We start from the raw sequence: 11,627 nt of genomic DNA on the forward strand, positions 1-11,627 counted from the left end.
GTCACAACAGTAGAACTTGCGGCCGTCGCAGTACTTCGTCATCGTCCTATAACTACATGTTCACACCATCTCCTCCGATGTCATACTCTGGGGGTGGTCGCAGTTATACGTGCGGAAATTGCGGTGGTTCAGGCAAGAGTACCCCACTCTCTAGAAATAATAGTTATAGTTAGTATGATGTCGTTTCAATATAATCTTTAGTATTTTTTCTCATTCACAGGACACAATCGGAGAACATGCCCATACTAATTTGCATCACAAAGTGTCGACGTATTTCTCAACATTACTACAAATATGAAACGTGAACGAAAACGTCGACTTGTGCCTTCCATATTTTTCGTGATTATTACTTATGTATAACATTTTCCGAAACATCAAATAAAACTATGCCTTTGTTTTCGGTCAAGCGTACATACGAAGTATTCCGTGCCGACTCGACGAACAATTGTTTTCATCCTTTTTTATTTCTTTTATAATTTTCACATGATTGTCCCAACTGTAAATCACTCTGCTGATCTGCGTTAAATTATTTTCTCCAACCATCATCTTTCATGAAATTCGTAACTCAAAACAGTTTCACGGGGAAGAACGCGTCGACTTCGATGCGTGGCTACCGAAACCTACTCTACGCCCAACCAAGGTGTTATTTCGCTGTTTTACGCTCCGTACACACCGATTATGCACTTTCGTGACACTGCTCCTAGTGCAGAAAATGTATGAGAGAGGAAGAGATCGGTTTAAAAGGAGGTAGACCATCCGAATGGTATAATTAGTTCATTGCTGATGATCGAGTAATCGAATTGTAAAGACCAACTCATGTCGACGCACATATACGATCGAATGATTCGGAACAGAATCGCGAAAATGTTAGATATAACGCAACCCACGCGAACTTTGAACTACACTCAGCCTTCCTGACGCTACACGGATTTCAGTCGTTGAATAGGATTTTCATTAATTCAATGCGAATAAAATTAGATTTCTCGAATACTGTAATGATTCAAGTATCACCGCTCATTGTACACGGCACGATCGGATTAGGTTAGACCCAGGGAGTGGGGCACCTGGTCACAAATTTAAGGAAAAAATTAGGTGGCTTGGTCTACGTCTCTCCAGGAGGAAGGAGGTGCGGAGGTTTTGCTCTCTGAAAAGAAATCGTAATCGATCCATTATCGACCAATTAAAAATAATAAAGTAAATATAACTACGAGGACATACCTATCAAATTAAAAATTAAACACTCCAAAAGCCAAGCCCAAATTTAAAAAGAGACGATATAGAACGAAGAAACAATAAAAGTGCAATAAAAAAATATAGTGCCTTGACGAAAGACGGTTATTGACAATTATTTATAATCTCAATAATATCCACCAGTTTTAACCATTTACACTATTTTAAACAATATACACCTGGAATGAATGAATTGTGGAATGGACAAATGAATGAATTTTAAACCCAATGACGGCTCATGTGTGGATATATTTATAATGACTTAAAATTTTCACTCTACTATTCGTAGTTTATAAAAGATTTTTAATATTTATTTCGCATAATTTTTAATTTTCAAATAATCTTATACCGTGTACCCTCAGGATTCCGATAAGAATATCCAGGATGCCGGAGGAACAACAGATTCATAAGTTCAAAAAAAAATTTTTGTTTTTCCGTTGCAACTCCTCAAGCGTTAATCGTACTCAGTCCGGACTGTATATAATTAACGATTAAACGAACTTACCTAAGTGAAGTTCAATCGTGATTGTACTTTGCGCCTCTTCCTTCAGAGATCAAATTGTAGTACCCCTCACTTGCCTCATTTGTCGCCACAAGTTTTAAAGCAAGCTTTTTTCCTGGGTTGCTATGCAACCCGTATCCTGCTCCGTTGTTTATTCTCATTTTTTTAAAGTTTTTTTTTCTAAGCCGTAACTGATATATTTTGGGTATCTCATACGAGATTAATGGGTGGGCGGGATTGATCTCTTCGGAAGAGGCGCTCATACAATCACGATTGAACTTCACTTAGGTAAGTTCGTTTAATCGTTAATTGTATTTTGCGCCTCTTCCTTCAGAGATCAAATTGTAGCTGTTTAAAGCGAGTTACGGCTGTTGAGAAAATTGTTATATTTATTTTTCAAACATTTTGAAATTTTCATAACATTTCAAACCAAAAACGCAATAATGCAATAATACGCATGCAATTTTTCGCCCTGCATATTTTAAAAATCAAATAAGGTCACAAACGGAAAGCCTTAATCTCTATTACCGAGAATACCTTCAGCAAATTGGACTTCATTTGACAAAACCTCTCGGTCGTAGAATCGACCGAAGGTTGCAGACTCCTGCGTCCAACCCGCCGCTTTTCGAATTAAATCGACGCTTACGCCAGCCCATTTTGCTGCTGAGGTGGAGGCGTGACGCGTGCTATACGCGGAAAAAACATTAATCTTGACGCCGCTTATGGACAAAATCTTCTTCACCCAGCGGGATAACGTCTGAGACGTAACCGCCTCATGCGGTTTTTTGAAAGAAATGAAAAGACTTAAAATCGCGTTACGTAGATCTTTTGTTTTTTTCAAGCAACTTTCGAGAGCTGACGCTACACATACTGACCTATCCTCTGTGAAAAACGGTGAGCGCAATACCGGTTGCTTTTTATTTGGAGCCGAAGTTTTTATTCGGTCCGGAATTTTTATCTCGTACGATTTTTCGTCGACTTTTCGGATATTACGAATATCTATTAACGAAAAAGTTTGCAGTCGATGGCCTGTCATTAACGCTAGTAGCGTTACTAGTTTCATAGAGAGTCGCTCTAACGAAAGTTCTTCATTTGAACCCCAGCTTGAAAGTAATCGTAACACAATTTGTGGGTCCCACGTCGAATCATACCGTGGCGCAGAAGGCCTTAATTTTGAAACCCCCTTAAAAAATCGTGTTATCCTGTCGTCTTCACCCAAACTCGAACCAAGAATAAGTGAAAGCGCTGATCGATAACAATTGAGCGACCCATATGACGCGTTGTTTTTGAACTCTCTTGTAAGGAACGATAAAACGTCCACTGGCGAGCCCCTCAACGGATCGAGACTGGTGGTTGCACAGAAACGCCACCATTTTTTTAACCCACAATCATACTGCCGGATCGTTGCATCTGTTAAAGACGCAATAAGAATGTCGATTGACTCCGTTGGGGCTTGTCTCATGATGAACGCTTCCCTGATAGCCTGCTGGCAACCAATGTAAGTTGCTTCGACAGCGGGTGAGGGTCCCTGTTGGAAGAACGCAACAGATTAACGTTTGGTATGAAATAAACAAGATCACCAATCAATAACGAAGAGAAAAAGGGGAACCAAGTGTATCGTGCCTACACGGCAGAGTTACTTGTATTGGGATACACTCATGTGATTACGTGTGACACACACCTTCAAATCTGTGCAGAACTCGAAAACAATGGCTACCTGACATGCGCAGTACCGTAAGTCGGAGAAACGCCGGGTCAACACGTGCTGGCACAAGCAGTTGCTTGATACGCGTGAGCCAGACAGCACTCTGGCTCCTCTTCAACTTGGTGAGCCTATAATTCGAATCTCTGATTTGAACTGACGCTAAGTAGTATTTGTGACGATGGTTGTGTTGATACATAACTGAGCAACGCCACTGCGGCATAAGAGGGTCGACACTCGTCGTCACTCCATGACATAGCGCCTCTCGGCCATTCGAATAGCGCCTCTTGGCCGTTCCATCTCTCTCTTGTATCCCCACTGAGTAATTGATTATCGCCTTGATAACTATCGTGTAACTAGCTTCCACGCTAGCATCTTGTAAGGCGGTTGAGCTCACCCCTATTGTGTCTTCACTCGAAGCGTCACAATTCTCTTTCTAGATACATCCAGTGCACACATCCACTCATAAATCTAACATTCATTCACATACATTGTACACGATTTCGAGGAGGCTTTTACTCAGTTCCTGCTGAGGTTTTCCTCCTCTGGGGCAATAAACCATCTTTGATTGACCCCCAAACCGAGTGGATTTATTTAAAATACCTAACCTTGCCCATATCAATAATTGTTATAAGTATTAATTTCAAGATGAAAGGGAAGTACGGGAATTAATCCTGGTGGTCAATTTCCGACAAAACACCAAGGTTGACTTTCCCAATATGGAACAACCACTATTCCTTCTGCGCGGTCCTGGCAAATTTTTCGCAAAACTCTCGAAATAATTGAGAATGGCGGAAAAGCGTAAAAAAACCATTGATTCAATTCTACGGTAAATGCATCAATCGCGAATGACTCGGGGTCCCGACGTCATGAAATATAATGCTTGCATTTCGTATTTGTTCGCGAGGCAAACAGGTCAATTCTTGGCTCATCCAACACCTTTACTATTTTTTGAAACGCATAATCCGCAAGTTCGGATTCTGTTTCGGGCTGTAATTTGCGTGACTCGTAATCTGCTTCTATGTTTTCTTCCGATGCGATGTATCCCGCAACGATCCAAATATCTCTGACCTCGCACCAATCCTAAATTTGTTTCGTTATATCGCTAAGATTATCGAACTGGCTGTCTCGCATACGATTTATGTAAGCTATCGCGGTGGTGTTGTCGATACGAAGAAGCACGCTGCATTGTTTCTTGTGGCTTAAAAAACATTTAAGTCCGAAAAATGCGGCCACCAACTCGAGATGATTTATGTGGAACTTTAAATCATACGTGCTCCAGTGTCCGTTTGCTCATCGCCCCTCGCAAGCTGCTCACCGTCCTGTACGCGAAGCGTCGGTAAAAATCTCGCAATCGAATACTGGCTCATTCAGCGGGGCACTGGCTGAGGCTATATTTACCGTCCACCAATCGATATCTTGTTCTAATTCCTCCGGAATCACCATGGTCACGTCATAATTATTATTATTTCCTCCGAGCGCTAATAATAACACGGATCAACAAAAAATTTTACCCAGACTTTAAAGTATTAGATTTCGATTCTTTAGTTCGTAATTAGACGAAAAAAAAATATATAGCATGAAAAAGTTTGCTTTTGTATTTAGGAGACCGATTGAACGATATTTTTCAAAATCTGTGGTTTTAATTATCAATTAAAGATGAAACCATTTAAATAAACATTTTTATTATTTTTATTAAGTTTTACTGTCAAAATAAGTTACAAAAAAGTAGAAAATAATTTAAAAGTGCACGCTTTTACTTTTTCCTTTATAAACAACAGGAATTAACAGGAACTTGGACTATTGATAAACGCAGATCATTGATTCCGCAACGTTTCGACCATTTTATTTGGCCTTCTTCAGGCGTCTATAAACATACATATAAATACAAAATATTTTAAACACAACGCATAATACATATAACAAGATTATACAATTAATAGCAAATAAATTTACCTCAATTTATAAGCGTAAACAATATAAATCTTCTTATACAACTTCATTAGCTCCTCATAAATAATTAACAAAATTCAAAATTTATTAATTAAAAAGAACGCAGCTAACAGAACCGACTTGTACATGTAAATAAACTGTCGACCGCAGTCAACCTCAAAATAAACATAAATGAGGAAACAGTAAGCGAATGAAGCGCCCTTGTTTCCCACATTCACCGCCGCGGGAATTCAAAACAATACTCTAAAACATTTCTACAATATCTGAGTCAAAACAAAAATTAAATACATTAAAATAGTCTAAAGATTCAAAATAAAGTAAAACTAACGTGCGTCACCAAGATAATCGTTATAAACCGATAAAATCTCGTTGTACATTGCACTCAGATTCTGGGTGTCAGTACGCTTGTTTACCGTGTCATTAAGTTTAATCCAAACCATTTCACTAACCGATCTTTTTAACCAGTTATTCTCTAAATCTAAGATCTTCGCTTTGTCAAAATCAAACCTATGACCCGAGTCGAAGTAATGTGCGGCCAGCGCTGTTTTGTTCTCAGCCAAGATTTTAACATTCCTACAACTATTCCTTTGTTGGTAAATCCTATTTTTTAAATACTGTTTGGTTTGACCCACATAACAAAGTCCACAAGAGCACGGGATCTTGTACACTACACCTGCTCTTTGATCCTGCTGCACTGGATCCTTTAACTTAGTGTATAATGATTTTATTTTATACACGTTATAATAAGCCAGCTTTACATTAGTACCTGTAAAACAACTATTAATTTTATGTGACAAGCCCGGAACAAAAGGAAACCGGCAGTACTTGATGAAATTCGTAGGACGAACTCCACCAACCCCACCATTTGCTTTATTCTCTTTAAACTTAATGATAGCTGCACGAACAAACGATCTTGGATAACTGTTATTGGTTAACAATATCTCAATTTTTTGATAATTGTCCTCATGATACTCCTCGCTGCTAAGTCTAAACATTCTATCCAGTAAACCATGAATCATTCCCACTTTCTGTGACATTGGGTGGTTGGAACAGAAATTCAACGCACAAACCAACTTGCAAGTTACGTCCGGTAGTGAGTTGCATACAATCTCCTAGCTATAAGTTGTCGCGAGTTGTACATGAAATTTTGACACCGGTTGTGGATACTTTTAGTTTTAATTTATTAAATTCTTTTCAATTCGTTGATTTTATTAGAGACGTTGAATTACATAGTGATTATAGATTGATATCACTTGACGTAGTCTCGTTGTTTACAAATATCCGTAAGGATTTAGCATTGAAGGTCATTAATGAATCCTGGGACAACATCAAACATTTAGTTAAAGTTCCTAAATATTTGCTTATTAAACTTATAGAGTTTTGTTTTGAAACCAGTTATTTTACGTATAATGGGGTGTTGTACAGACAGGTTGAAGGTTGTAGTATGGGCAATCCAGCTAGTCCGGTGTTGGCCAATATTGTTATGAATTATGTGTTACAACAGATAATTACGGTCCTCCCGTTTAACATTGCATTTATTAAATTGTACGTAGATGATACTATCGCTGCAGTCCCTGAGACGGAATTAAACAGAGTCTTGGAGTTGTTTAATAGCTTTGAAGAGAATATCCAGTTCACCATGGAAGTGGAACAGAATGGTTGTATTCCATTCCTAGATATCATGGTTGAAAGATCCAACAACCATTTGAAGACTAATTGGTACACCAAACCAACTAGTTCAGGAAGAATTTTGAATTTCTGTTCCAACCACCCAATGTCACAGAAAGTGGGAATGATTCATGGTTTACTGGATAGAATGTTTAGACTTAGCAGCGAGGAGTATCATGAGGACAATTATCAAAAAATTGAGATATTGTTAACCAATAACAGTTATCCAAGATCGTTTGTTCGTGCAGCTATCATTAAGTTTAAAGAGAATAAAGCAAATGGTGGGGTTGGTGGAGTTCGTCCTACGAATTTCATCAAGTACTGCCGGTTTCCTTTTGTTCCGGGCTTGTCACATAAAATTAATAGTTGTTTTACAGGTACTAATGTAAAGCTGGCTTATTATAACGTGTATAAAATAAAATCATTATACACTAAGTTAAAGGATCCAGTGCAGCAGGATCAAAGAGCAGGTGTAGTGTACAAGATCCCGTGCTCTTGTGGACTTTGTTATGTGGGTCAAACCAAACAGTATTTAAAAAATAGGATTTACCAACAAAGGAATAGTTGTAGGAATGTTAAAATCTTGGATGAGAACAAAACAGCGCTGGCCGCACATTACTTCGACTCGGGTCATAGGTTTGATTTTGACAAAGCGAAGATCTTAGATTTAGAGAATAACTGGTTAAAAAGATCGGTTAGTGAAATGGTTTGGATTAAACTTAATGACACGGTAAACAAGCGTACTGACACCCAGAATCTGAGTGCAATGTACAACGAGATTTTATCGGTTTATAACGATTATCTTGGTGACGCACGTTAGTTTTACTTTATTTTGAATCTTTAGACTATTTTAATGTATTTAATTTTTGTTTTGACTCAGATATTGTAGAAATGTTTTAGAGTATTGTTTTGAATTCCCGCGGCGGTGAATGTGGGAAACAAGGGCGCTTCATTCGCTTACTGTTTCCTCATTTATGTTTATTTTGAGGTTGACTGCGGTCGACAGTTTATTTACATGTACAAGTCGGTTCTGTTAGCTGCGTTCTTTTTAATTAATAAATTTTGAATTTTGTTAATTATTTATGAGGAGCTAATGAAGTTGTATAAGAAGATTTATATTGTTTACGCTTATAAATTGAGGTAAATTTATTTGCTATTAATTGTATAATCTTGTTATATGTATTATGCGTTGTGTTTAAAATATTTTGTATTTATATGTATGTTTATAGACGCCTGAAGAAGGCCAAATAAAATGGTCGAAACGTTGCGGAATCAATGATCTGCGTTTATCAATAGTCCAAGTTCCTGTTAATTCCTGTTGTTTGTATGATATATCATGGACGTTAATATAATAGATTTTTCCTTTATGTTCGTAAGTACTTTCTCTCAATAAACCCCAAATATAGTCTCCGATCATGTTTTCATTTTATTGACCTTGACAACGTTGTTCGAAGCTCAAAATGCCCCGATGAAAACGTTCTCCTTGCTCTTCTGAATACGCTCCCATGTTGTTTTTAAATTTATCTAAATGAGCATGCAGCATATGTACTTTTAATGAGAACATTTTCAGTTATTCTGGACTTCTACAAAACACCTGATCGTTGTTTATCACTCGAGTGCCATCTAGAAGCACTGTCTGAACGTTAAAACCCAACTCTGATCGCGCGGTATTTTTTAACGTATTTAAAAGAATTAATATTTAAAAAAAATAATTAAAAATGAGTATTTTTACTGTAACTATTACAAAAGCAAACTTTACACCAAAAAAAGGTATTTTCTTTTCGTTTTTGTTCATAATTAACCAGAAAATCATAAAATGAACTTTAGGACGAAGAACAAAAATTTTTTTGTAGAGCCGTGTAATCTGACTTTTTCGAACCGTCTCATATGTATCATGCCATATTTCATTGCTGGACAGCACGAGCCGAGAGTACCAATCCAAGATGCAAACTCACGAATCGAGCACTTTTTCATTTTCCTAAATTTCTTCAATAGATCAAGAGATCTTTTGGTTTTTTCCTCTGGCAACTCGATTGTCATTTTTTCCGAGTCGAAAATAAGCCCTAGATATTTGCATCGTTTTTTGGGAATCTTACAACATTTTTTCTGATTGATTATGAACCCGAGTTCTTTTAAAATAGCCGTCGTAGCTTGAAAGTTTTTCGCACACTCTTTGTATGATTTCCCGATAAGCAAAATATCATCTAAATAGAAAACGGATCTAAAGCCTTGTTTTCTTAAATATGCTGCCACTGGTTTGAGTATTTTCGTAAATACGAAAGGTGCGACATTTAAACCGAACGGTAAGCAATTAAATTCGTAATATACACCGCTGTATTGAAAACGTAAAAACTTTCGAGAACTCTTGGCGATTGATACGAGGTAATACGCGTCCTTTATATCGTTTGATGCCATAAAACAGTTAGGCTCAATTAGCGACTTCGCCACGCGCCAATCTTCTATCTTAAAATGTTCCGCCTTTATGAATTCACTAAGTATTTTCAAGTTCAAAATGAATCGTTGCGTACCGTCGGATTTTGGCACCAGAAAAACATTCGATAAAAACTGGTCGGATGACGGAGTAACCGTCCGTATCGCGCCCTTTTCTAATAACTTTTTGATTTCGCTCTCGATTGCCAATTTCTCGTTATTTGACCAATTTGTTTTTTCCCCGATTCGGCCCTGCACAGGAAGCGATGTGAAGGGTATTTTTAACCCTCTAATCCATTCATTAATCCCGCGATCAGCCGATACTTTTGCCCATGCTCGATGAAAAAACCGTAATCGACCCGCAGATTTACGTACGTTGGGAATTAACGGCGTCTGTCCGGGAACCGCGTCTTTCGAGGATATGTTTTCTTCGGTCTCGGGCCGAACTTGTCGTTCGTCGGTTTCTTTGGCCCGCTCGACGTCCAATTCCTCTTGCGCATTAACTGTAGCTTCGCCGGCGGGCCCCTCTGGTTTTTTGAATCCTTGAATTCTGATGGTTTTTCCCGTTGGATAAGGTCCTTTGATGCACGCTCAATCGTCTTTGCAGTCTTTATTTTTTCTTCCAGATTCTCCCCGAACAGGAAACCGTCGACTGTCGAGCCCGTCAAGATTTCTCTGACGGATGAATTGAGATTTGCGAGGATTAAACTCTTGCAAATTTCTGATTCCTCCCTCTGGAGAAAAGCCAGGAGTCTTCCCATGTCGCTCTCAATTTCGAGCCGTTCGAGTTTATCTGGACTGTCCGATTTTAAAGTAATCGAGATAGCTTTTCCGTTGGCTGCCACGCAGGCAGCGATGCGCTCTTGTTTTTCCGTAATACGCTTGTCTCTTGTTTTGACATTCTCCTGTATTGCAGCAATAACCTCCGAATTTAGCACTGGGGCAGCTATGAATCCGCAATTTTCGGGAATATCATATTTTTCCACTAGGTCCTTGTTTTCCTCGTTAGAAATCCCTTTTTTAAAGATCTCTTTCCAACGAATGACAATATCCTTGTGCAATGCAGGGGCCTTTTTCTGGTCCGGTTCCAAACGCGGTCCAATAACGTTTAATACGTCCTCTCCAAGGTCAACTTCATGATCAGGCTGGTTTTCATTGTCCGTTGCGGTCATGCTCGCGTGTTGTTCCCTGTCGACCGGTGCTGTTGATTCGGCCCCCAGTGCGCCCGCTGGTAACTGCTCGGTATCGATTTCCACCTCGTCATTTTCCTGAGTCCGTATCGGAAATTCCTCTCGCTCTTCCTCCGACTCCTGCGGAAGTTGTTGTGAGCCCTGGCCAATTTCACGTGAGTGACTCCGCTCTGAGTGACAAGAATGACCCGAGCGCCGAGAATGATCCGAGCGACTACGCTCTGAGCGACGAGTGTGACGCGAAGATCTTCTCGAACGACGTGATCGACTGATGTCGTATCGTGAGCGATTTTCAGGAGACCGGACGCGACGATCTGACCTTCGTCTGCGTTCGCCGTTTCTCCTGTGACGGGTTCGAGAGCGATCCCGACGATGTAGCGAACTCGATCTATAACCTGAAAGGTAAACGGGCAAATTGCCAATACTTGCCTTACATCGTCTCTAAATTGTTCAATTTTTCATTAAAAGGAAAAATTTCATTTCCTAGGGTCAGACCCAGGAAACTGAACAAAGCATGTTGCATTCCTTCGTCAGACGAAGGCGTGCGCCCCGGTCAGACCAAAGGCACGCGGCCGAGCAATCAAATCGCTGGCATAGCAACAAGGTGTCGAGACCAACAAATCTTTGTCAGTAATTGATCTTTCAGAAAGAGTCAATTTTCGTGGTGGTCATTTTCGCCCCGTAAGCACAGATTAAGTTCTTCTCCACTTACGTTTTTTATTTTTTCGGTTAATATTTGTCACCATTCCTCTTAGTCTCTCAGCGAAGACCTTCTTTTTCTTTTCCCTTGACGGTGAATGATCGTGATTCCTCTTCTTTCCCATTTCTTTTTGACTTTTTGCGTTTTTATTAATATTTCGCGTGTGACGACGTTGACACAAAGCGAAAGAATGAGAATAAACAACGGAACAGGATATGGGTTGCATAGCAACCAAGGAAAAAAGCTTGCTTT

The 11,627-nt window shown here is 39.2% G+C and overlaps 1 protein-coding gene and 1 long non-coding RNA gene across 8 annotated transcripts in view; one reads left to right on the forward strand and one right to left on the reverse strand.

The window, feature by feature from the left end:
• LOC124301254 (uncharacterized) overlaps positions 1-11,627 on the forward strand; it is a 31,310-nt gene that overhangs the window by 3,680 nt on the left and 16,003 nt on the right. For 4 of the 7 annotated variants that reach the window (XM_046756086.1, XM_046756088.1, XM_046756087.1 and 1 more), the window contains 2 exons: positions 1-132; positions 221-411. The exons of the other annotated variants lie outside the window; for them this stretch is intronic. In XM_046756086.1, the coding sequence (XP_046612042.1) occupies positions 1-132; positions 221-249 (161 nt within the window). In that variant the 3' untranslated portion in view covers positions 250-411. Of the gene's footprint in view, positions 133-220; positions 412-11,627 lie in introns of those variants that run through there. 7 annotated transcript variants of the gene reach the window in all.
• Positions 16-11,627, reverse strand: part of LOC124301259 (uncharacterized) — a 14,460-nt gene continuing 2,848 nt past the window's right edge. The window contains exon 3 of the long non-coding RNA XR_006907439.1: positions 16-150. This is a non-coding gene — a long non-coding RNA (uncharacterized LOC124301259). The remainder of the gene's footprint in view (positions 151-11,627) is intronic.

This window comes from Neodiprion virginianus, chromosome 3 (genome assembly GCF_021901495.1).
Source record: "Neodiprion virginianus isolate iyNeoVirg1 chromosome 3, iyNeoVirg1.1, whole genome shotgun sequence".
NCBI classification, from domain to species: Eukaryota; Metazoa; Arthropoda; class Insecta; order Hymenoptera; family Diprionidae; genus Neodiprion; species Neodiprion virginianus.